At 34.2% G+C, this 24,004-nt stretch overlaps 1 protein-coding gene and 1 long non-coding RNA gene across 7 annotated transcripts; one reads left to right on the top strand and one right to left on the bottom strand.

Moving 5' to 3' along the window:
* Positions 1–1,736: 1,736 nt before the first annotated feature.
* Positions 1,737–20,740, bottom strand: LOC143246842 (uncharacterized). 6 transcript variants are annotated; one of them, XM_076494042.1, is made up of 5 exons: positions 20,231–20,740; positions 18,718–18,881; positions 8,028–8,151; positions 5,634–5,741; positions 1,737–4,685 (listed from the first exon to the last, which is right to left on the bottom strand). In XM_076494042.1, the coding sequence occupies exons 3-5, from the start codon at positions 8,115–8,117 to the stop codon at positions 3,663–3,665; spliced, it is 1,221 nt and encodes a 406-aa protein (XP_076350157.1). In that variant the 5' UTR covers positions 8,118–8,151; positions 18,718–18,881; positions 20,231–20,740; the 3' UTR covers positions 1,737–3,662. The 6 variants fall into 6 exon arrangements, with proteins under 6 accessions (XP_076350157.1, XP_076350155.1, XP_076350156.1 ...); XM_076494040.1 differs by having other exon boundaries at positions 18,718–18,917; XM_076494041.1 differs by lacking the exon at positions 20,231–20,740 and adding an exon at positions 19,285–19,428 and having other exon boundaries at positions 18,718–18,917.
* Positions 11,288–15,745, top strand: LOC143246843 (uncharacterized). Its single transcript, XR_013026195.1, has 3 exons — positions 11,288–11,768; positions 11,895–13,028; positions 13,067–15,745. It is a non-coding gene; the product is annotated as an uncharacterized LOC143246843 (long non-coding RNA).
* Positions 20,741–24,004: the final 3,264 nt, after the last annotated feature.

Consider the following 24,004-nt stretch of genomic DNA (forward strand, 5'->3'; position numbering starts at 1 on the left):
GTCATCACCGCCAACTCTTGGGCTGCTCTTTGACCAACGAATAGTGGGCTTGATTGAAACATTATAACGACCCCACGGCTGAAATGGCGATCATGTTTGGTGCGATTGGGATTCGAACCCGCGACCCTCGGATTAGGAGTCGAACGCCTTAACATGCCGGGCCATGTTGGTGGTTAGAGTAGTAATACTTATGTTGGACATAAACTTTATCATTGTTAGTTTGTGTGAAATTCTACACTTTGCGAACAGCTAAAGTACCTTTTTCGTTAAATTTTAATTTTTACGAGAGCGTTTACATATATAGCCTTTTTTCAATGCTGTCACAATAAATTAAAGTTAATTATAATTAAGGAGTCCAGCATTAGGTAGCTTTAATCTGTTTTTCTTCCTTAAAAGTATATATTTTTTAATTGGGAAGAGGGTACTTAGGGTTAACTTCATGTATGCACTAACGATAAAGTTCACACAGAAAATCATTTTTGTGACAATGTTTCGCGAAATAATTAAGCGAACTCTGTAGGAGTCTATCGGTTAACGTTTTTCTATTTGCTAACCATCAAAATGACATCGACAGTGATTTCAGTTTTCTAAAACTAAATACACAAAGCTGAGAACACGATTGGTATCGTTTCGAACTAAATCTGGCGGGTAACAAAATGAAATGACATCTATTGATTGAACTTTCGAAATAAAGGTGTCAGACGAGCCACAGTTTAATGTAACACTCGGAAAATATATGGTGATAGCATTAGTCGAAACCAACGGATCGGAATTTTATCGCTATCGTTATAAATAAAAGGACGTAATATTGGAAGATCCCTCCATAAAGAGGCTGAATTGTAAACACTCGTCAGTATTACATTCTACATTGAAGGTTTCGCAATGCTACATGCCAAATGTTGTCCTAACACTTTCTGATTTTAATTTATCGTGAAGAAAACGAATTAATTTATTTACTTGGCATATGTACTAGATTTTGGGAAATGGAAAATAATAAGTGAGGTTAGAGGGGCATTTATGCATCCGTGGTTATTGAGGATTTCATCTTGTTTGTAAATCGATAGAGGTAATGAATTATTCGAATTAACGCGCAAGCGCTTACCAAGTTTGATGTAAAAACAATCGCTAATTTAACCCGAATGTTGTACTGCGGCTTCTAGAATTATATAATGTATAGTTAATCCCACTATTCTATGGTAAAAGAGTAGCCCAAGAGTTGGCTGTGATGACTAGATGCCTTTCCTCTATCCTAACATTGTTAAACTAGGGACGGCTACCGCAGATAGCCCTTGTGTAGCTCTGCGCGAAATTAAAAATAAAACAAACCAGAGTGATATAACACACTATAGCCTCTGCTTCTCATTGAAGTAACTCGACTTGTAATCCGAGGGTCGCGGGTTCGAATCCCCGTCTCATCAAACATGCTCGCCCTTTCAGTCTTGGTGGCTTTATAATGTGACGGTCAATCCCACTATTCGTTGGTAAATGTTCAGCCCAAGAGTTGGCGGTGGGGGTGATGACTAGCTGCCTTCCCTCTAGTCTTACACTGCTAAATTAGGGACAGCTAGAGCAGAGAGCTGTTTTCCCCATTTAGTCTGCCTTTAAATAATTATTATAATCTCCACTGAACCGTTCGATGGTGTGCATGATATGGGTAGAGATTAAATAACGTATATTATTCATTGAAGTAATTTAGTTCGTGCAAATGCAAATGACTGAGTAACAAGTTTAAGTAATTGCAATAATATATATTTTTTTTATTATACGCTTTTCAGAAGTTAATAGAAATTAAAATGTACATGTTACTTATACAGTGCTATACTGTATTTTACCAGAAATGTTCTATTAAACCTCTGTTTACTTTGAATTTCAAAGAAAGAGGATACAACAATATCATTTTAACCACACGTTTCACGTGTTGTACGCCTAAGAATCTTTTCACCCAATATCACAGATCACATTAATAGATATTTGTCTATAAATAAACCACAAATTCTATTAACTTCCCCGAAACTAATAGCATAGTGTAATAAATACGTATGTATTTTAACACTTAAAAAGCAAATTAACAAGTTATACATCTTGGTAAAAACACGACCAACAGGAAATAATTTTAATGCTAGATATATCAGCACTTACTTCCGAAAAATACGGTATGCCAATTACAGTTTTAGGTGCTATTAATAATAATAAAAACAGAAGTAAATGAATATTAATAATAAAAAAAATAGTAACCTGTACTTTTAAGATAGCGACATCTACCGGAATGCTACATACAGGCACAAGGATATTGGTTTTACCTAAAGGCCGCATTCTGTAAAGTAACTGTTCAAATGGTTAAGTGAAGATAATATTGTATATCTGAAACTATCAAGACTTTATATAATTTTTTTCAACGCTAATCTTAGTGTTTATGTATATAGAATATCCCGAAACTGAAATATATCCCTTACATGGAAAGGGAACATGTACCAATTAAAAACAAAACTGGTTTAAATTATTCATATAAAACAAGATATTGCAATATATTTTGAAACATGGGCATGCGTTATTCCTTGCATCTAAAATTATATAAATAAATGTGTACACTTTTAAGACCTATGTACTAATGTAAAGTATGGTAAAACATATAATTCTTCCCTGAATGTTTCATTTTGTGTCAGTCGGCATTAAAGCCCATAACTAGTCGGTTTAAATAAGCTATAGATATATCACGTGAAAAAAAAAAAAAAAAGTTTATAAAGACGCAAAGATTATAATGTACCCATGGTAACACCGGTAGTCTATCCCTATACTTTATCGAATGTGGCTCTCCTAACCTTTTTTGAAACGAAAATACTAATTATACAATAAGTTAAGGGAGAATGCTTGTATTTCTTTATTGTAATACGTCAAACACCATCTGTGGTGTTGTAATTATTTAGCAAACTGAATTTGTAGATCATTGCGAAGTTACTTTAAAAACGCTTCATTCGTGTAAAATAAATACCCCATTTCTACAGCTACAAAAATTAAACAGAGAAAAAAAAGTGGGCATCAACACAGTAGTTACTAGAAGTTCATTTCCCAGTTTCTCACTCATTAGATGAAAATAAAATTGGTGTAGGTAGCTGATGTAAAAACTAAGAATCACTGAAACCATGATAGTAGTGTGAAAACAGAGATAATGCAAAAATATCTAACTATGCGTCAAAAGATACCTGCTGTCTTTTTAAAGGTTCCTAAGTCAATACTTCTCTTGTATTCTCAAGATAGCTGGTACAGGTATTAAAACTTTATTTTAATTGAAGTGTTAATACCCAATACCAGCTATCTTGAGAATAGCTCTTTATTTCAAGTGGGTTTCTCATAATCATGAATGCTTCTCATATGCAATTAAAAGACAAAAAACATGGTAACTGGTTCCTCCCGTTTTGTGTAAATTTAATTATTTAAAGCTGTACTTTTAAAGATTTTAGCTATAAATTTAAGTGACCTACATTATATCAACTATGTTTTTATAATAATATGAGATTTGAAATAAGTCTTCTTGTTTCATTTGGAAACTCAGAATGTAAATTTCCAGGGCTTTTTCCACAAAAAAATCAGTCTAACTTATTTGCAATTATGAATTCATAGTCTAATGACTTTGTCCTAATGATGACTTTGAAACCTACATCTGTTCACTTGACTGTTAGGCAACTTTGCAATTTACGGACAGTGTTTTTGTCTAAAGAACATAGGTCAAAATCAAATGTTGAGTTAGTTACAAAATATAATCCAGTTTCTTCAATCATATCCACCACTTGCTGGATATGACCACGATCTCTTAAAGACATTATTTGTTGTCTCAGTTTCTCCAATTCAAAGAAGTAGCTTGGATCACACTGGGAATGATGTTCCGGTGTTCCTTCCAACTTTGGAAAATTATCCTTTTTGTGTTCAAGTACTAGAGAGTCCTTGATAGTTTTAACAATATCAAACTCTTCTTCAGACTCTCTATCATTTATATATAGCATTTCTTCACTCTTTAGAGGAACTCCACTTGGGGAACCAGGACTGCTTGACAGTGGAGACAGTAACTTACCGTCTTTTTCCATCTCCACAATCATTGCAGCAAAAGGACCACGGATCCTTCCAGTGGCTAAGGAACACAGGCTAATGCTGGAAGCAGGACTGCCATTACCATTACCTGGCAACTTTCCAAAATTTTCAACTTCTGTGGGAACTTGACTATTTTCTTCTCTTACTTTTCTTGGTTTTAATACTGAACTTTTCACATGAATCTCACCCGTTTGACCACCACAATTCTCATCTGATTGACCACTCTTTTCTTTATTTTTCTTCTTTTTCACTTCTGTTTTTGGTTTCAGAGAGCAGCTGGATGATATTTGTGAAGGTTTATCACAATCTTTGTCTAAAGGATCACTTTTAGTGTGCATTTTTTGTTTACTGGTCACTGATAATGCTGAACCACTGCGTTTTAGTTTTTTGGTTACTTTTGTTCCACTTGAACTCTGACAAGGTGATTGAGGTCGTTTAGGTATTTCTTTACTGTGAAACTTGAATTCTTTTGTCTCCTTGTTCTCTTTATGGTACTTACTTCTGTCCTTTGGCAGCAATTGATGTTTGGTTTCTTTACTTGAAGATGCTGAGTTAATCTTCCCATACAATGATTTGGAACTTGGCACATTCGCTCCATTTTCCTAATGAAATTACAAGATAGCAGATTTAAAAAGTATTGTTTATTACCAATTTTAAAAATTTAACAATAACAAAGCCCACACAAGGCAAGTCCGAGTGTAAAAATACACTAATTTATCCAATTAGAACACAAGATATGACATCCGTAATTCAAATTGCTGTTAGTTTGGTTTCAATTTTGTGCATGTATTAACTGTTTATATTGGTCTGTTTTCAAATTCTAATAGTTTTATTTCAATTCAGTATAAACAAATGTTAGTGTATAGAAATTAACAGTAATACCATAGTAAATGACAACAAGTGTTAAAGATTTACTATGCCCAAGCTCATTATTTCATTGAAGTTCTGTGTATAATTACTCAAGGGCTATCTACATTAGCCATTCCTAATTTTGAAGTAACAAACAGTCAACATCACTCACTGCTGACTCTTCAATAATTAACAGGATGATTCACTGTGATGTTATAAAATATCAAATGACCTAAAGGTCTAGTGCTTCTAGCTAGGGGCTTCAATCCCATGACCTGCAGATTAGAAGTTGAGCACCTTAGCTACCAGTCTATGTCTCACTGAACTTCAACAACTTAAGACAACTTTGTAACTCTTCTTTTAAAACACTAAGAAATTTCTTCCCTTCCAAGACTGGGTGCACTGTGTGAATTCAGGAGTTTCATTTGTTATACGAATAACACGTCAAGGTTGAGTGTTCTCTTTCTCAACAAATTTAAGGAAGCAAACAGTGGAAGAGAAAATTGTATTTAGCTAATAATGAATAGATATTACACATTTAAATAAATATTCCAATATTTACATCAGAAAAAGTGTTGACCCACTCCTGGCGAGAAGTGGCACGACACAGTTAAAAGTATTGACTGACTTTACAAAAAACAGCTTTGTGTTGTGAACGAACAAGTTCCAACAAGTCTTAAGTTTAGACAGTCCTGTCCTACCTTCTGCTTGACTCCAGAATCTGAAGAGTGAGGCTTGATGGCAGAGCCAAAGGTTTCTGCAACTGGTTGAGAAACATTATGAGATGAAGTCCCAAACTTTCCACCATCCTATATTAATGAAATAGTATTTTAAAACTGCTTCTAAATACAAGTGCTAATATGATAAATAAAAAAAATATATATATAAATCTTTTTTATAATTTTCAAATATAAAAAGACAAATTTCATCTTTATATATTGAATTAAAAACACACAATTTGAACTACAAAAGTGTGTTACGAGACTGAACACACTATTTACTCAAGCAACAAACCCCAGTTTTAACTTCATGCTATTATTAAGAATTATATTTTAATGGTATCAGAATAGAAATCTATTGTTTGAGTAAATAATGTCCATAATGTATTCAGTCTATTTCCTTACATTTTCTATTAACCCTATTTGAAAGTTTTTAAGTTTCCCATCTTTGTATTTATCTTGTATGCTGGCTTTGTTTTTTTATGTTTAACTATGGACAAAAGGATTACTTGATATGGTAACCGAATACATTGTAGTGGTAATAAACAAAGTTAGCGAGTAGCTGATACAGTTCATGATGATTTACTGTAGCTACTGACTAGTTGACCACATTAGTTCAAGATGTAAAAATTTAAGCTGCAGCTGAAGATTGTCATGAAAACATTGTAACCATTTATAGTTTATGTTTTAACTAAATTCTGAATATACATATTTAGAGTAAGAGACACAACCCTCAGTAAAACACATACAAAATTTTACTTACCAATAAAAAAGAACTGTTTAAGTAAAATGCACATGTCTAAAACATCATTTTGAATAAACTTTTGTGTTTCTTAAGTTAATTATTCTATGAATAATAAAATTTAATATTATGTTTATTGCTTTTTTTACTACATCACTTCATACATAATATAGGGGTTCTCTCCCCCAGAACACTGGTTGTATAGTATATAAAACCTTGAGTATCTACAGGTTATAATTAACTGGTAATTCATTTAGCTTTTTAAACAAACACCAGATATTTGTAAGAAAGCTAACTTCAAGAGGTAATGATAACATCGTTTACACTAGAATTATGATGTTTTTTTAGTTCATGTATAATACAGAAGAAACAACTCAAAATTCCCTCCCTTCACAGTAACTTATTTAGTATTATACACAAGGTTAGGGTACAATACACCGAGTTGTTGTTGTAGGATGACAAGAAAATAACTTGAAATAGGCCAGTATGGATGGATTTTCTTTTCCTTGTAAGCCTAACATACATGTTGTTTTCTGCATTTCTGTATGTATATAGCCTTAACCACCAACAGTCAAGATCTGAAGTCTTGTTTGGACTGAATCTTTAGTGTTTAAGGTACTCTTAGGGTTTTGTACAATTCCTTGAGACCCTCCCCCCCCCATTATGAAGCAGTATCAGGTTTCATATTAAAATGATTTCAGCATGTTATTACCACATCCAGCCATGCTCCATGCGACACCTATGTATCTTGACAATAGTCCAACATCATAGACTCCACTGTAAGGTTGTTATGTCCAAAGCACACCATTTCTTCCTCATTGCTTTCCATAATCCATTTTGCAAGATAATTGTTTTTAATTATGCAGATATCCATGAGCATCAAGTTTGTTAACTTGACCAGTACTTCTTTGTATGGAAAAGCATAAATACTTGTCTCATTGTCAACCAGCTTGAGATTTGATGGTTGAACAGGAGGTATCACTGGAAGCTTTATCCTATTTAACCCATACCTGGTTATCCTCATTTGTTTCTTTATTAGTGTTTGTATTGTTTCCTGGGATAAGTTGGATATTACCATTGACCACTGTTTCTAGATTCTCACCTCCTATAAAAAAAGACACCAAACTTTGCTATCACAGCTGGGAAATGACTTATTATACGTCTCTTCATGACTGTCCTGGTACCAAGAGTTGTTCCACATTCTTTAGTTTTCTAATGCAACACATTAAAATAGAAGAAATACTCCAACCTCGTACATTTGACATCTCTGAGGTGAACAGATGATTCAAGTACTTGAATAGTTTAGGTTACATACAAAATCAATAACATTCAGTAGCATCACAATACATACAAAGTGTCAAAAATATAGTTTAGTACTTAACATTTTATCAAAACTTTACAAAAGCTGAATGAGTTTCTATTTGAAGCATCAAAAATCACTTTAATATCATCTGTAGTTTTTGCTTAAGTATGAATTTAAAAAAAAAACTAATAATTCATAATCACTAAAAGGCACTTGTGGAGAATTCTCTCCGACTGATGCTCAGTGTGGAATTGTTAAAGAAAAGTTACCTTTGTGGAAGAAAGTTTTCGTTTCTTTTCTTTGGTAACTTCATTAGAAGATATTGTCTTACTTGTTGTTTGTTTGGAAGAAACTTGCGATTGTTGTCCAAGTTCGCTGCCAAATACCCCCTTGACTGAATGGTGTGGTTGATTAATGTCATTAGTACCTCCTGGTGGATTGAAGGTCACAGCAATCTAGATGAAAAGTTAGCTAGTTTTACTTTCAAAAAAAAAAAAATATGTTTCCATACCTAATTCAGAGCTTTAATTGTACAAATTAACTAGCTGTTAAAGTTGTTTGTAAGTCACTGATCCTCGAGACATTGTGAGATTAATAGATAAGAAGAAAGCGACTTAAGATAATGACCACAAATAAGTGAAATATACATTTTAATCCCCGATATTTTGTCACTGGAACGAACGAAGATAAGCTATCCAGTCACGACAACAGAAAGTGACTGACGAATCCAAATCAGTCAACAAACTGGGTAATCCTATGAACCTAGATTTGTTAACAAGTCACGACTGGAGAAAGTGATAGTTTTAAAAAGGTATATATATCACTGTGGAAAAGTTTTGTTTAAAGTGGATGGCCTCACAGAATAGTGCTAAACTCACAACAAACGAAAGAACTTTTACACATTTAGAGCACGTAAGAAACACGAAACACTGAAAGCCGCTGAAGCTAAAACAGCCAACAGACAACACGTGTAGAAACACAAAACACTGACAACCGCTGGAACTAAAACAGCTGACAGCACGTGCAGTGGAATATTTAACGAGAACAGGTTATAATATTATCTCATTATTTCCGTACTGCTGTATAAAGTTATACAGGAAGTAGATAATCGGTGCGACTACACGCCCACAGAAGAGAAAGGTATACGATACACATACGAGTAATAGCAAACAATCACAAAGGATATAACAATATTCAGCAACCAAGTGCTTCGGGACGGAGAATATAGACAGATAGATAAGCTGTCAAATTTAAAGGAAAAATTGTTGCACCATATAACCTAATTTCAACAACGTGAGACCGAGGCTAAACTGCCAGCCACGTCTATTGCGATTGAAAAAAAAAAGTCCATTCCTTGCAAGGTAGAAACTGGCCTCAAACCTGTTTCGTACTTCTCTACATGTCCTAAATTTTCTGTTTTGACTTTAACCACGTTATGTTCCAAATTAACACTGCGGAAATAGTTGGATGCGTTTATGTTCAAGTGTTAGCGTCAGATGTTAATAAATTAGTTGTATCACGTGACGTTCATTGTTCAGAGGAAACGTCATCCTAACATAAGGTATAAATCATGTAGACACACGATTGGTTTAATAAACGTGTTGATCGATGGTGCTCCAGTTAACAAACCTTCCTTGTAAAAGATTTGATAAAATGACTACAGACGTTACCTATATAATCGTAAAAATATTCAGACAGCAAGATCTAAAGCTTTCTACAACACTAAGAGAAACTCGCACCAGTTTATAAGGTATTTATTTCTCCAACTTGGCTGCACATACGTTTATCTGTTCTACAATAATTAAAATATAATATTTCACAATTATATATTCCACCTTCGATGGGTTCTCGAGGTCTTTATACATGTAAAGTGCCAACTTGTTCAGACTGCGTGCTGTACTAACCCTGTAAAGCAACACAAATGTGCATCATATTATTCAAAGTTCTGTATGTAAAGAAACTTCCCGCAGGTGTGATTTATTACGAGAGATGCCTTCTGACAAAATCACAGAGTTAAACAGGGCCCTAAACTTAAAATCAATAGAATGGTTTTAACCATATGGTGGTGAAACTGCTGTAGCTTTATTCACTTACCTTCGTCGAACGGTAGACTGGGCTGATTGGCGGCTGGTAACCAATTCCCGGATAGTGTACCCGTGGCTGCGACACTTTTGCTACGGCACACATGATGTTTAGTTGTATTCTTTACCGTGCCACGACAGACGAAGTACCAACTGTCCACACATGCCTCCCTTTTATCATCAACATTGCCTTTAGCACAGCCATCCGGCAAACTTTAGCTCCAACACAGAAGCTCAGCCATGATCACATGACTCCATATGACACGCCTACTAAGATTATTAACTCGTTTTCTCACGTCATACGTATTTTTATTTAAGCGTTTGTATTTCAATTCCCCGAAGGCATACCGCTCGAAAAACGACTTCAAGTAACGATACAACTTCTCTTCAAACGCCGATGTACAGGTTCGTGGAGCAGAGCGCCATCTGTCGAACTTACAAAAATGAGGCCAACTGTTACAATGCTGATGACCATCAAACGTAACTTGTCCATAAATGTTTCGATCATAAGGTAATTCAAAAGTGACATTCTAAAGCAATATTAATAAATTACTTTCCTGAGATAATGTCTTATACAAAATATGAGGTAACAAAGATAATTTATTTCAAAAATACTGAGATAAAAGTTTAGGTGTAATTGACAAAAAATGATATCACGTGCGTGTCCAGTTAACAGTACTTTGAAAAAAATCACCGAAATTAACGACTCTCAGTTAATATTAACATTTCACGATTCTTCCAATCGGCTAGGATTTCGATCACTTCTTAAACCGACGTTAATGTCAAAGAAAAAGTACGCCCCATGTGGCTCAGCGCTAAGTCTGCAGGTGTATGACGCTTTATTATATAATAAACATTATTAAAATATATCGAACGCGAACATTGGTTACTGAGGGAAGATAAAGTTTATCTAACTTTCGCGTTATGCCTTTCTATTGCATGAAGTTCGGGTGATATTTGTAATCGTTTTTCTGTATCAAAGCGACTGTGTCGTTTCACGTGTACAGTATCTCAACCAATCATATGAATCCTTGTCACCACTACAGAAAAGTATGGCAAGAAACAGATTTTCAAAGTTGTCTGCTAAAGGAATAACTCACCTGTAATACAAAACTTTAAGTCCGTACCTTCTGTTGTGGTTTATAACCCACAGTGAAAGACGTAGAACAGAGACATGAGTTTGGATTGGTTAAGGCGCTTGTTAGTTACTGACGTCACTATTTTAGTAGTGATTGATGGAAACTAACCCACCAGGGGCACTAGATATTTAAGGTACCACTGTTAAAACTTTCTAAAGTGAAATGTAACCTGTAAAGAAAAATTAAAAGCAAACTATATCTTCAAACCGACAAGTCATTTGTTATCAGCCCATTACTTCTTTGTGTAGTTATACAGAGTTTTTGAAATGGAATGCATCTTGGAAGATTGTTTCTTAATTACATGTTACAACATTTAGACAGTAGTTACTCATTGTGGAACACAAAGAACTGACATGCCATATAAACTCCTCTAGCCTAAACTACAAAACAGACAAGGGGGTCGCCACGTGGCACTTTCATGTTTGTTGCAACATCTTCCAAATTTGCAATACATAAAATGGTTTCACTTTCACAACCTAAAGTTTCAAATTCTGCTATACAGACTAAACTGAACTACCATAGAGGCTTCATTAAATGGTTACTGTGGTGAGTGGGTGCTGTACAAAACACTGGAAGAACACACGACAAAGATAAATACAGAACAATGTAGACACAAGATATATGCAAAACCAAACCAACAGTTATGACCAGAACAACTGTTTATGTTCATTAAATGAAACTTTACAGTGCTAGTGTTCAACAGCAGTAAGTGGCAAACAGATTAGCCACACAACATTTCGAACACAACCAGTCTGGGTTTTGATGGCAAAGCTTTACAGTTTCTTTTATTGAGGACGAGACAAGAAGATAAAATAACTCAAAGTTTGTTTATCTATATTTATACCTAGTGAAGTGATGAAGAAATTCAGTTAATTTGTCTTACCATGTAGTGATGTGATGAAGAAATTCAGATAACTTGTCTAACCATGTAGTGAGGTGATGAATAAATTCTGTTAATTTGTCTAACCATGTAGTGAGGTGATGAAGAAATTCAGTTAATTTGTCTAACCATGTAGTGAAGTGATGAAGAAATTCAGTTAATTTGTCTAACCATGTAGTGAAGTGATGAAGAAATTCAGTTAATTTATCTAACCATGTAGTGAAGTGATGAAGAAATTTAGTTAATTTGTCTAACCATGTAATGAAGTGATGAAGAAATTCAGTTAATTTGTCTAACCATGTAATGAAGTGATGAAGAAATTCAGTTAATTTGTCTAACCATGTAGTGAGGTGATGAAGAGATTCAGTTAACTTGTCTAACCATGTAGTGAAGTGATGAAGAAACTCAGTTACTTTATCTAACCATGTAGTGAAGTGATGAAGAAATTCAGTTAATTTGTCTAACCGTGTAGTGAAGTGATGAAGAGATTCAGTTAATTTGTCTAACCGTGTAGTGAGGTGATGAAGAAATTCAGTTAATTTGTCTAACCATGTATTGAAGTGATGAAGAAATTCAGTTAATTTGTCTAACCATGTAGTGAGGTGATGAAGAGATTCAGTTAACTTGTCTAACCATGTAGTGAGGTGATGAAGAAATTCTGTTAATTTGTCTAACCGTGTAGTGAAGTGATGAAGAGATTCAGTTAATTTGTCTAACCGTGTAGTGAGGTGATGAAGAAATTCAGTTAATTTGTCTAACCATGTATTGAAGTGATGAAGAAATTCAGTTAATTTGTCTAACCATGTAGTGAGGTGATGAAGAAATTCAGTTAATTTGTCTAACCATGTAGTGAAGTGATGAAGAAACTCAGTTACTTTATCTAACCATGTAGTGAAGTGATGAAGAAATTCAGTTAATTTGTCTAACCATGTAGTGAGGTGATGAAGAAATTCAGTTAATTTGTCTAACTATGTAGTGAGGTGATGAAGAAATTCAGTTAATTTGTCTAACCGTGTAGTGAGGTGATGAAGAAATTCAGTTAATTTGTCTAACCGTGTAGTGAGGTGATGAAGAAATTCAGTTAATTTGTCTAACCATGTATTGAAGTGATGAAGAAATTCAGTTAATTTGTCTAACCATGTAGTGAGGTGATGAAAAAATTCAGTTAATTTGTCTAACCATGTAGTGAAGTGATGAAGAAATTCAGTTAATTTGTCTAACTATGTAGTGAGGTGATGAAGAAATTCAGTTAATTTGTCTATGTAGTGAGGTGATGAAGAAATTCAGTTAATTTGTCTAACCGTGTAGTGAGGTGATGAAGAAATTCAGTTAATTTGTCTAACCATGTATTGAAGTGATGAAGAAATTCAGTTAATTTGTCTAACCATGTAGTGAAGTGATGAAGAAACTCAGTTACTTTATCTAACCATGTAGTGAAGTGATGAAGAAATTCAGTTAATTTGTCTAACCATGTAGTGAGGTGATGAAGAAATTCAGTTAATTTGTCTAACTATGTAGTGAGGTGATGAAGAAATTCAGTTAATTTGTCTAACCGTGTAGTGAGGTGATGAAGAAATTCAGTTAATTTGTCTAACCGTGTAGTGAGGTGATGAAGAAATTCAGTTAATTTGTCTAACCGTGTAGTGAGGTGATGAAGAAATTCAGTTAATTTGTCTAACCATGTAGTGAAGTGATGAAGAAATTCAGTTAATTTATTTAACCATGTAGTGAAGTGATGAAGAAATTCAGTTAATTTATTTAACCATGTACCAGTCACTCCTATCTTGTTCTGGCAAAGAAATAATTAGATTGAAGTTTAGATTATGTTATAGTCAAGTAAGAAAAATGTATTTAAAAAACATGTTACCACAGCTCATGTCTCTGACAGCCTTATATCCCCAAGTAAATAAAGCTCACAACTTACAAGGACCATGAATCATATATTAATATTGGATCATCTTCAATAAATGGATTGTATATTCCCATACACCTCTTGAAAACAGTTGATTTTTGTCACAAAGCTACACCACAGCCATCTGTGCTGACCATACCTAATTTTGTTGTGATAACACAAGAGAGAAGGTAGACAGTGAATACCACCCACTGCCAACTTTTGAACTATCCTTGTCAGACCTTACAGCTGGATTTGACTGTCACTCTTACAATGCACCCACAGCATGAAAATGCAGAGTACAATTTCTGTTTATGAATCACTTAACCTCAGTTTAACAGTCCAGTACATGAACCACTCACCAGGTTGCATTAGGCCCTTACTGGAATTCAAAGACAATTATAAACATTCAAACATTCATCAAGCAGTGTTACGTGTATTAATAATGTGGAAAATTCTATAATTTCATCTGTATGAACTCCACCACTAACACAATGGTTACTGTATTAAAAACACCACAAAAATGTTATACCTAACACTGTCCTCCAAAGAAAACCATTAAGATAGGACACACAGGTGGTGGGTTATACAGTAAATGTCAACTGTACAAAAGTAAGAGAAGTTAGATGGAAACAGAAATATGTCCTAAGACCATTTCGAGAAAGGAACACTAATTTTATATACCCCTTCTTCACAACAGTGTGATTAATAATAACAATCTGTCTTGTCACAAACTGATTTTCTGACAGAACTGTCACTCTGCATTACTGTTAATTAGGTTTGTTTTACCAACCATCACTTATAAAACAATGGCTGTCAAATAAAAATCTGTTTAACTTTTGTCAACTGTTATTTCAAGACCTGTTTAAGTTAGCCTCAGATTTAAAATGTTTATCTTAAGTCAGGTACCATTTTAAAATCTGTTTATCTTAAAGTTAGTTCCACTTTTAATTGGCTAGAAATGGTGCTCTGAACACATGTTTACTCTTTGTAGCTTCATGATGATGACAACATCTTTAAAATACAAAAACACGACGACCGTTTTCATGGTTGAAATACAAAAACACGACGACCGTTTTCATGGTTGAAATACAAAAACACGACGACCGTTTTCATGGTTGAAATACAAAAACACGACGACCGTTTTCATGGTTGAAATACAAAAACACGACGACCGTTTTCATGGTTAAAATACAAAAACACGACGACCGTTTTCATGGTTAAAATACAAAAACACGACGACTGTTTTCATGGTTAAAATACAAAAACACGACGAATGTTTTCATGGTTAAAATACAAAAACACGACGACTGTTTTCATGGTTGAAATACAAAAACACGACGACTGTTTTCACGGTTAAAATACAAAAACATGATGATTGTTTTCCTTGGAATATTTTAAAACTATGCATGGAAGTTTTATCTTACATCTATTCCATGTAAAATAAAAAGGATTCTTCAATCAAATATAAGGTAATAGTTGTGGTGACGTCATCAGCTAATTACACCAATTAGTATTACCAGAGGTTCGAACCTTTGTTTGGTAAGGTGTATTGAATGATCTAAGGATAAAATCTACCCAATTGTTAAACATTCCACTAGTAATGTCAGGTATTTGTCATCATAATTTAATTTTTATTGATATTACACAGTAAAAATGTCAAAACACACCTAATATTTTTCTAGTGTATCAAGAACTTTAAAAACACTCTCTAACTATAAACAAAGCTGTTAAAAAACAGTGCATGTACAGTTACTTAAGAAAGTTTATTAAAACATAAATGTGTTTCTTAAGGTAGAAAGTCATTTCAAAACAAGTGATTTAGTAAAAATATCTTCAAGTTACAAAATCTCCCAACTTGAAAAACAAACCTTACCTGTTTTAGTATTGTATGAATTATTTTATTCCAACCTAATATATTTAACTTGTACACCTGTACAGTAATGGTGATAATAAATACATGGAGTTATACTGTATATCTTCTGTATGTTGTTGATAAAATGTAAAGTGGAAGACTTCTAAGTTATGTTGATGCGATAAAGCTTTGTTTCAGTTCTACTTGTTTCTAACATTAAATTCTATCACAAATTATCTTATACTCTTGACTTCCTTTACTGTTAAGTGCATGGCTACATAATGGCCTATCTGTTCTGTGCTTACCATGCTCACTTACTGTTAAACCAATGAGGTGGGGGAACAACACTGAACAGTTTTTAGTTTAGTTAAAGGATAATGGTGGCTGTTGCTGTAAAACTGCACACACAATTATCTTTCATGTTGTATATTTAACACAAATAACAAAGAAAGTTGCTAATCTATTTTTAACACTTTACTATTACAGCTCAGCCAAGGTTCATGACACTTTTATTCACTTCAGTCATTCAAACAACAACTACATCTCATGTAAATGGATAACTTCAGGTGGACTAGGTATTGTATAATTTGATATATCTCAAGATACCTTGCAAAGATGGGTGGTGGGCTTACATCTGACTTTGCAACTACTAATTTGACAGTTCATTGACAAATTAACAAAATATTCAGTTCGTGGTTGAATATAACATTTACATATCTTCTTTCAACAGGGCTTTCGGCAATATGGGTAACAAGTAACAAGAGATTTTATTTGAAGGAGAGACATCATTCCTGGTTATATGATCAACAGGTCTCTTAAGGATGTCTCTATACAATGAAAGATGTCAGGGACTAGCTTGAAACAGAATTAAAATATGGCTATTTACAATGTAATCTCTTAAGTGACTTGTGGAAAGTTAGATCCATCAACTGTTACTTTGGTTTGTATAGACGCCTAGGGACAAACGCCGCCTGAATAACACTGACACAATCCCATCAACTGTTACTTTGGTTTGTATAGACACCTAGTGACAAACTCCTCCTGAATAACACTGACACAATCCCATCAAATCCATCAACCGTTACTATGGTTTGTATAGACACCTAGTGACAAATGCCGTCTGGAAAACACTGACACAATCCCATCAAATCCATCAACCGTTACGTTGGTTTGTATAGACACCTAGTGACAAACGCCGCCTGAATAACACTGACACAATCCCATCAAATCCATCAACCGTTACATTGGTCTGTATAGACACCTAGTGACAAACGCCGCCTGAATAACACTGACACAATCCCATCAACTGTTACTTTATGTTAGTTTTGCAGGTTTGCTTGGCTTGTGATATTTTCTAATAATGCTGAAATAAGTTTCTACTTTGAAGAACATTCATTTAATTCAGAATGACTAAATAAAAACTTTAAAAATGACCTTCAATAATACAATCAATGAACTGAAGCATAACATTGGAAACAGATCAGCTAAAGATTGTTTGATTTACACACTATTTAAAAAAATTGAGGTAAGAAAAAAGGCTTACAGACTTAAATTTGTTTCACAGGAACATAAATATTATACATGACTTGATGCATATGGTTAGAGTTGTTAGGGGTTTTGGTATACTGCCATAAGAAGTCTGTTCAGTTGTTACAGTGATAAGAATGGAAGTTGACTGTAGAATCATTTGGTTGATGAAGTGGTACAGGTTCCTAAATTAACTTTATTAATGTTATAGTGCAGTGACTCCCAACCAGGGTGCTCACACCCTGACAATAACCAATCAACCTTGTTTATAAAGATTATTTAACTAGATTAAGTAACACACAATGACCAATAACCAATCAACCTTGTTTATAAAGATTATTTAACTAGATTGAGTAACATACAAAAACCAATAAACAGTCAACCTTGTTTATAAAGATTATTTAACTAGATTTAGTAACATCCAATAACCAGTCAACCTTCTTTCTAAAGATTATTTAACTAGATTAGGTAACATACAAAAACCAATAACCAATCAACCTTGTTTATAAAGATTATTTAACTGGATTAAGTAACATACAAAAACCAATAACCAATCAACCTTGCTTATAAAGATTACTTAACTAGATTAAGTAACATACAAAAACCAATAACCAATCAACCTTGCTTATAAAGATTATTTAACTGGATTAAGTAACATACAATAACCAATCAACCTTGCTTATAAATATTATTTACCTAGATTAAGTAACACACAAAAACCAATAACCAGTCAACCTTGTTTATAAATATTATTTAACTAGATTAAGTAAATACAAAAACCAATAACCAGTCAACCTTGTTTATAAAGATTATTTAACTAGATTAGGTAAATACAAAAACCAATAACCAGTCAACCTTGTTTATAAAGATTATTTAACTAGATTAGGTAAATACAAAAACCAATAACCAGTCAACCTTGTTTATAAAGATTATTTAACTAGATTAAGTAACATCCAATAACCAGTCAACCTTGTTTATAAAGGTTATTTAACTAGATTAAGTAACATCCAATAACCAGTCAACCTTGTTTATAAAGATTAACTATATCAAGTAACATACAAAAACCAATAACCAATCAACCTTGTTTATAAATATTATTTAACTAGATTAAGTAAATACAAAAACCAATAACCAGTCAACCTTGTTTATAAAGATTATTTAACTAGATTAAGTAAATACAAAAACCAATAACCAGTCAACCTTGTTTATAAAGATTATTTAACTAGATTAAGTAACATACAAAAACCAATAACCAGTCAACCTTGTTTATAAAGATTATTTAACTATATCAAGTAACATACAAAAACCAATAACCAGTCAACCTTGTTTATAAATATTATTTAACTAGATTAAGTAACATCCAATAACCAGTCAACCTTGTTTATAAAGATTATTTAACTAGATTAAGTAACATAAATAACCAATCAACCTTGTTTATAAAGATTATTTAACTAGATTAAGTAACATACAAAAACCAATAACCAGTCAACCTTGTTTATAAAGATTATTTAACTACATTAAGTAACATACAAAAACCAATAACCAATCAACCTTGTTTATAAAGATTATTTAACTACATTAAGTAACATACATTAACCAATAACCAGTCAACTGTCTTTATTATGTAAAGTGTATGTAAACTTCTTACCCTCTAACTTTCTAAAGTCTTCTGTTACATTGTGGAAAGTTAGCTTCTCTCCTCTATCAGGTACAGATCATACTCAAATTCAACTTTCTTTGTTCCTGAAGTGAATATCAATGATTTTGTTAAATCCAGTGTAGTCACTCTCTGAAAGTTGATAAGGTGGTTCCCTAATAACGGAAGAGAGTCACAAATGTCAGGTTGACCTGTAAGATATTGTTACCAAACATCACTGTTTATACATAACATGGATTAAAGACAGTGAGAAAAATACATTCTGAACATATGGTTCAGAGAAGTAAAATAATGTTCTCATATTTCATATAGGTTTAGCTACTTTTACAAATGTAATAAGAGACTTATGTTAAACATTTATGTTGTTTCACAGTTAAGTAAGAACATAAAAATAATCATAACAGTTATAAAATGATCACTTTATTTAGTTTTTACTACAAGATACATAAAATACAAAGATAATGGAATTTGTATCACTAATAAAATGTAGAGAAATAAGCATCACAACAGTTATAAAATAGTCATCTTATTTTGTTTGTACTACAAGACTACACAAACCTCAATGTATCACACAGACTTCCCATCTCAGTACGGAAACATATTACTCATGTTTTCCATTTCAAATCAGGTTCATTTGTTTGGTAGTGTTTAAAGTGATGAAGACAAGACACAAATGGACTCCCTCTTATAACAGTTATTAAATGTACCCAGACATTCTAAATTACAATATATTGTACAAAAAAATAGGCTGTGCATTTCAGAAAGGAAGAACCAAAGTGAAGCATAGTATAAATTATGCTTGTTTTTGATTAGAATTCTTTGACATTTTGGTGAGACAAATATATGAATGTTGACAAATGTGCATAACTTACAGTGGGTAAAATACCACAGGTTAAACAATATTTTCTTTTAATCTTGTAATCACGTGTTGTTTTCTCTGGATGACCCACATTATTAAATAATGCAATAATAAGTGAAAATGGACCAGCAGAACTTTGTGATGACATGAATCACTGATTTCCTTTATTTAAAACCCGAGAAGTGTGCACGAGAACCATATAATTAAATCACAAATTAATTTAAATTTATGTAAATTAAATGTATTACTTTTTAATTAATCGTGGGCCATCAATTAAAGATTACTGAAATACGTCTTCACTACCTGAACTATTCACAGCTCTAGCCAAGAAACTATACCGAACATTGAAGATAAAAATGTACTTGACTTTTTAATCAAGTTATTTAATTAGATCTAAATTCACAGATCAATAGAACTTGAAAGCAACAACCGAACATGCAAAAGTAAAAATATAAAACATTTACAGCACTGATGTTTCAACCAGTGACAGTTGAAGTAATTCTTGAATCTAATAATATTTGGTTATTCTAATCTAAGCTGTAATAGACTATTGTCAAGTTTAAACAATCTCACTTTATATATTTATATCATGTTATTAGAAACATTACGAAGGTTGATGTCTTTAATTAATTAAAAATAAATTACCTGCATTATTTGCTGGTTACATCGGCGGTGTTGACAGTGATCTGTAGCATATGGATCGTGACACAAGACGTACTTTAGGTTACACTTACAACCAACTTATTCATTTTATATGCCCACCACAAGGTATACTAACAAAATTATGTGCGATAGTTAGATTTAGTGAACCACTAGAATTTGTTTCTATAACACTAAGCGTAATAACATAGAGCTGTACAACCCAAACAATAAACATTATTTCTATGCGTGTCTTCCTTTTCAAGAATTATCATTAAAAAACAAAATGGAATATAATAGTTAGTATTACAACAAATACCAGCTACTTTCAAATGTGTGTTGTTTTCAATGTTCAAATTCATTGCTTTTCCCCTCCATTACTTTCGGTATCATGGTCGTCGTGTCAAACTATAGTTTTGACGGTTTAAATGTACTTCTCACTTTAACAACTCGGTGAATGATGGTAGGGTGTTTACCAGTCGTTTCTATCGTGATTTATTCTAGAATAATAAGTTGTTAACCTACGTAGCTATCGGAAAGTCAGTCATGGCCACTATCACCGGATTTTGTGGGTTACAGTGACCTTGCTGATGGATAAAATTTATGAAGTCACTTTGGAGACAAGATGGCTTCCAGCACGTTATATTCCATTTCACAGTGTTAAGATATTTAATTATTCAACACATGAAGAAAGTCGAAAATATCTAATTGAACAAGTTTGTTTGCAGTCACAAGAAAGTGGAACAACGGTACTAGCCTTGACTCTAACCTACAGCTGTACATAAATTACGAACTGTATCACATGCATACAGCTGTTCCTGATTCTTCTTGTCCCATAAAGGCCCAGCATGGCCAAGTGTGTTAAGGCGTTCGATTCTTAATCCAAGGGTAGCGGGTTCAAATCCCGGTCGCACCAAACATGATCGCCCTTTCAGCCGTGGGGGCGTTATAATGTGACGGTCAATCCCACTATTCGTTGGTAAAAGAGTACCCCAAGAGGTGGCGGTGGGTGGTGATGACTAGCTGCCTTCCCTCCAGTCTTACACTGCTAAATTAGGATAGCCCTCGAGTAGCTTTGCGCGAAATTCAAAACAAAAAATTGTCCCATAAACTTCCAACTATCACATGTGTGGGGAAGGGGCCAGAAATTTCCCCCTTGTCGGTGATGAGCTCCATTAGACTAGATTTGTTTGTTTTGAATTTCGCGTAAAGCTTCACAAGGGCTATTGAATCAAGCCGTCCCTAATTTAGAAATGAAAGGCCACATGGAAAGTCACCACCGCCAACTCTTGAACTACTCTTTTACCAACGAACAGAGGGATTGATCGTTCCAGTAGAACGCCCCCATGGCTAAAAGGGGTCATGTTTGATGGAAAGGGATTCAAATTCATATTTAGTGTCAAGCGCCCTGACTGGTTCTCTTTATTGACGAGTTGTGTGTCACTTCTGTTCACTAAATTCAAGTTATATAATAACTAACAGTATATTGTAAATGAAAGTAAAATACTGTATAACGACATGACAAGAATATTGCATCTGCTGTATGCAGTCGACGAGGCTTTTTAGCCCAACATGAAACCTGAGCTAGGTGTCACACAGCTGTATACATACAGTAAGGGTTTTCATCTACTGGCTACCAAAGTTATTACATCTAACCATTTGTCTACAGTTATTTTGTCATGACAATAAAACTCGCGCCTGAGTCGCGCTAAACATGCTCGCCTTCCCAGCCGTGGGGGCGTTATAATGTGACGGTCAATCCCACTTTTCGTTGGTAAAAGAGTAGCCCAAGAGTTGGCGGTGGGTGGTGATGACTAGCTGCCTTCCCTCTAGTCTTACACTGCAAAATTAGGGACGGCTAGCACAGATAGCCCAGCCCTCGAGTAGCTTTGTGCGAAATTTAATGCCTCCCGCTTGTACAGCGGTATGTCTCCGGATTTACAACGCTAAAATCAGGGGTTCGATTCCCCTCGGTGGGCTGAGCAGATAGCCCTTTGTGGCTTTGCTATAAGAAAAACACAAACAAGACAATAACACAAAATCATGGTAGATAATTATAACTATTTATTACAAAGATACCATGTTTTAATTTGACATTTTGACAACTTAAATCATCTATTAGTGTACTGAAGATGTAAAAGTTGTTACAGCAACACGTTTAAGTTAGTTCATTGGAATGTCGGTGTTGGTATAATACATTCTTGTTTTCTTTCGTGAGTTCTAACATTGTATACAACAAGGCCCGACATGGTCAAGCGTATTAAGGCGTGCGACTTGTAATCTGAGGGTTGCGGGTTCGCATCCTCGTCGCGCCAAACATGCTCGCCCTCCCAGCCGTGGGGACATTATAATGTGACGATCAATCCCACTATTCGTTGGTAAAAGAGTAGCCCAAGAGTTGGCGGTGGGTGGTGATGACTAGCTGCCTTCCCTCTAGTCTTACACTGCTAAATTAGGGACGACCAGCACAGATAGCCCTCGAGTAGCTTTGTGCGAAAACTCAAAACAAAAAGCAAACAAGTATACAACAACGAATTGAATTGAAGGATCCGTTGTAGAGCTCCAAGTGTTCAACATTCGGTGCTGTGGTGTTTCTTGAATGAAAGTTTTTATACAAAAACGTTTAACATTCGCTTTGGTTATTATTTTTTTTAACGTCCATCTGAAAGTGATTATGTTTCATACAATATGATAACAAAGAATATCTTGATACGACAGAATACGTAGTCTCCAACTTTTTATTTTGTTTTGGAATTTCGCGCAAAGCTACACGAGGGCTATCTGCGCTAGTCGTCCTTCATTTAGCAGTTTAAGACTAGAGCAGTAGTTCTTAACCTTGTTGGAGGTACTGAACCCCGGAAGTTTCGTACTTGCATTCACTGAATCCTTCGTAATTGGAAAAATAAAATGATTTTTTTTTTCAAATTCAAAACATAAGTAAATATTTTATTAGCACACAAAATGAACCATTCATCAGTTGCACACAATATCACTGAGTTCAAAGAACAAAACCAACAAAACGTGAATTTCACATAAAAACATAACTCAATGAATATTTATTGCAAATCAATGTGTCTTTTGCTGTTGCCTTTCAGAGACAAGTTCAGAAATGCGCGGCTTCACCTTGGCAAGTGCCACTCTCATATCATTTTCGCAACAAAGTCTGTTCCTTTTCTTCGTTTTTATGTCTACCATCCTCGAAAAGGATTGCTCGCAAAGATACGTTGTAACAAACGGTATGAGAATCTCAAGGGCTTTCTTAGTACTAAGACGGTACCCTACGATTTGGTGACACCAAAACGTTGAGAGCGTTGTTGTTCTGAAAAGTTGCTGTTGAACTGGCTCTGCTGAAGTTCAATAATTTCGTCGAGGTATTCATCATTGACATCTGCTGTCGCAACACTAAACGTGAACAGCTGTCTCACCCATGTTGGATATGACTCTCTGGTGGTACAAAAATGTCTCCGATTTCAGACACATCTTCCACCGCCCTGCATCTGTTGATTAAAAGCATTGAAGATATCGGCCATGTACGCCAAAATGGGAGTGAACTCAGCTTTTCGAAACAATCTGCATGACAATGTTGGTGCTCTCGCAAAAACAGGGCTAATTCCACATGCATGGCAAAAACACGATTCAGCACCTTTCCCCGGGATAACCACTGAATGTTAGAATGGTACAGAAGTACCTCGAATTCAGAGCCCATTTCATTACACAGCTTTTTGAAGATGCGGTGCTTCAGGGCACTATTTTGCACAAAGTTCACACATTCCACTACAA

The sequence above is a fragment of the Tachypleus tridentatus genome, chromosome 3 (assembly GCF_004210375.1).
Source record: "Tachypleus tridentatus isolate NWPU-2018 chromosome 3, ASM421037v1, whole genome shotgun sequence".
In the NCBI taxonomy this organism is placed as follows: Eukaryota; Metazoa; Arthropoda; class Merostomata; order Xiphosura; family Limulidae; genus Tachypleus; species Tachypleus tridentatus.

Excerpts from the sequence above, each read along its gene's own strand:
- LOC143246842 (XM_076494038.1), bottom strand. The coding sequence starts at position 9,883 with ATGTGTGCCGTAGCAAAAGTGTCGCAGCCACGGGTACACTATCCGGGA. Across the intron at positions 8,152-9,790 it reads CAGTCTACCGTTCGACGAAG|ATTGCTGTGACCTTCAATCC; the intron begins GTAAGTGAATAA and ends CTTTTCATCTAG. Across the intron at positions 4,686-5,633 it reads ATTCTGGAGTCAAGCAGAAG|GAAAATGGAGCGAATGTGCC; the intron begins GTAGGACAGGAC and ends TAATTTCATTAG.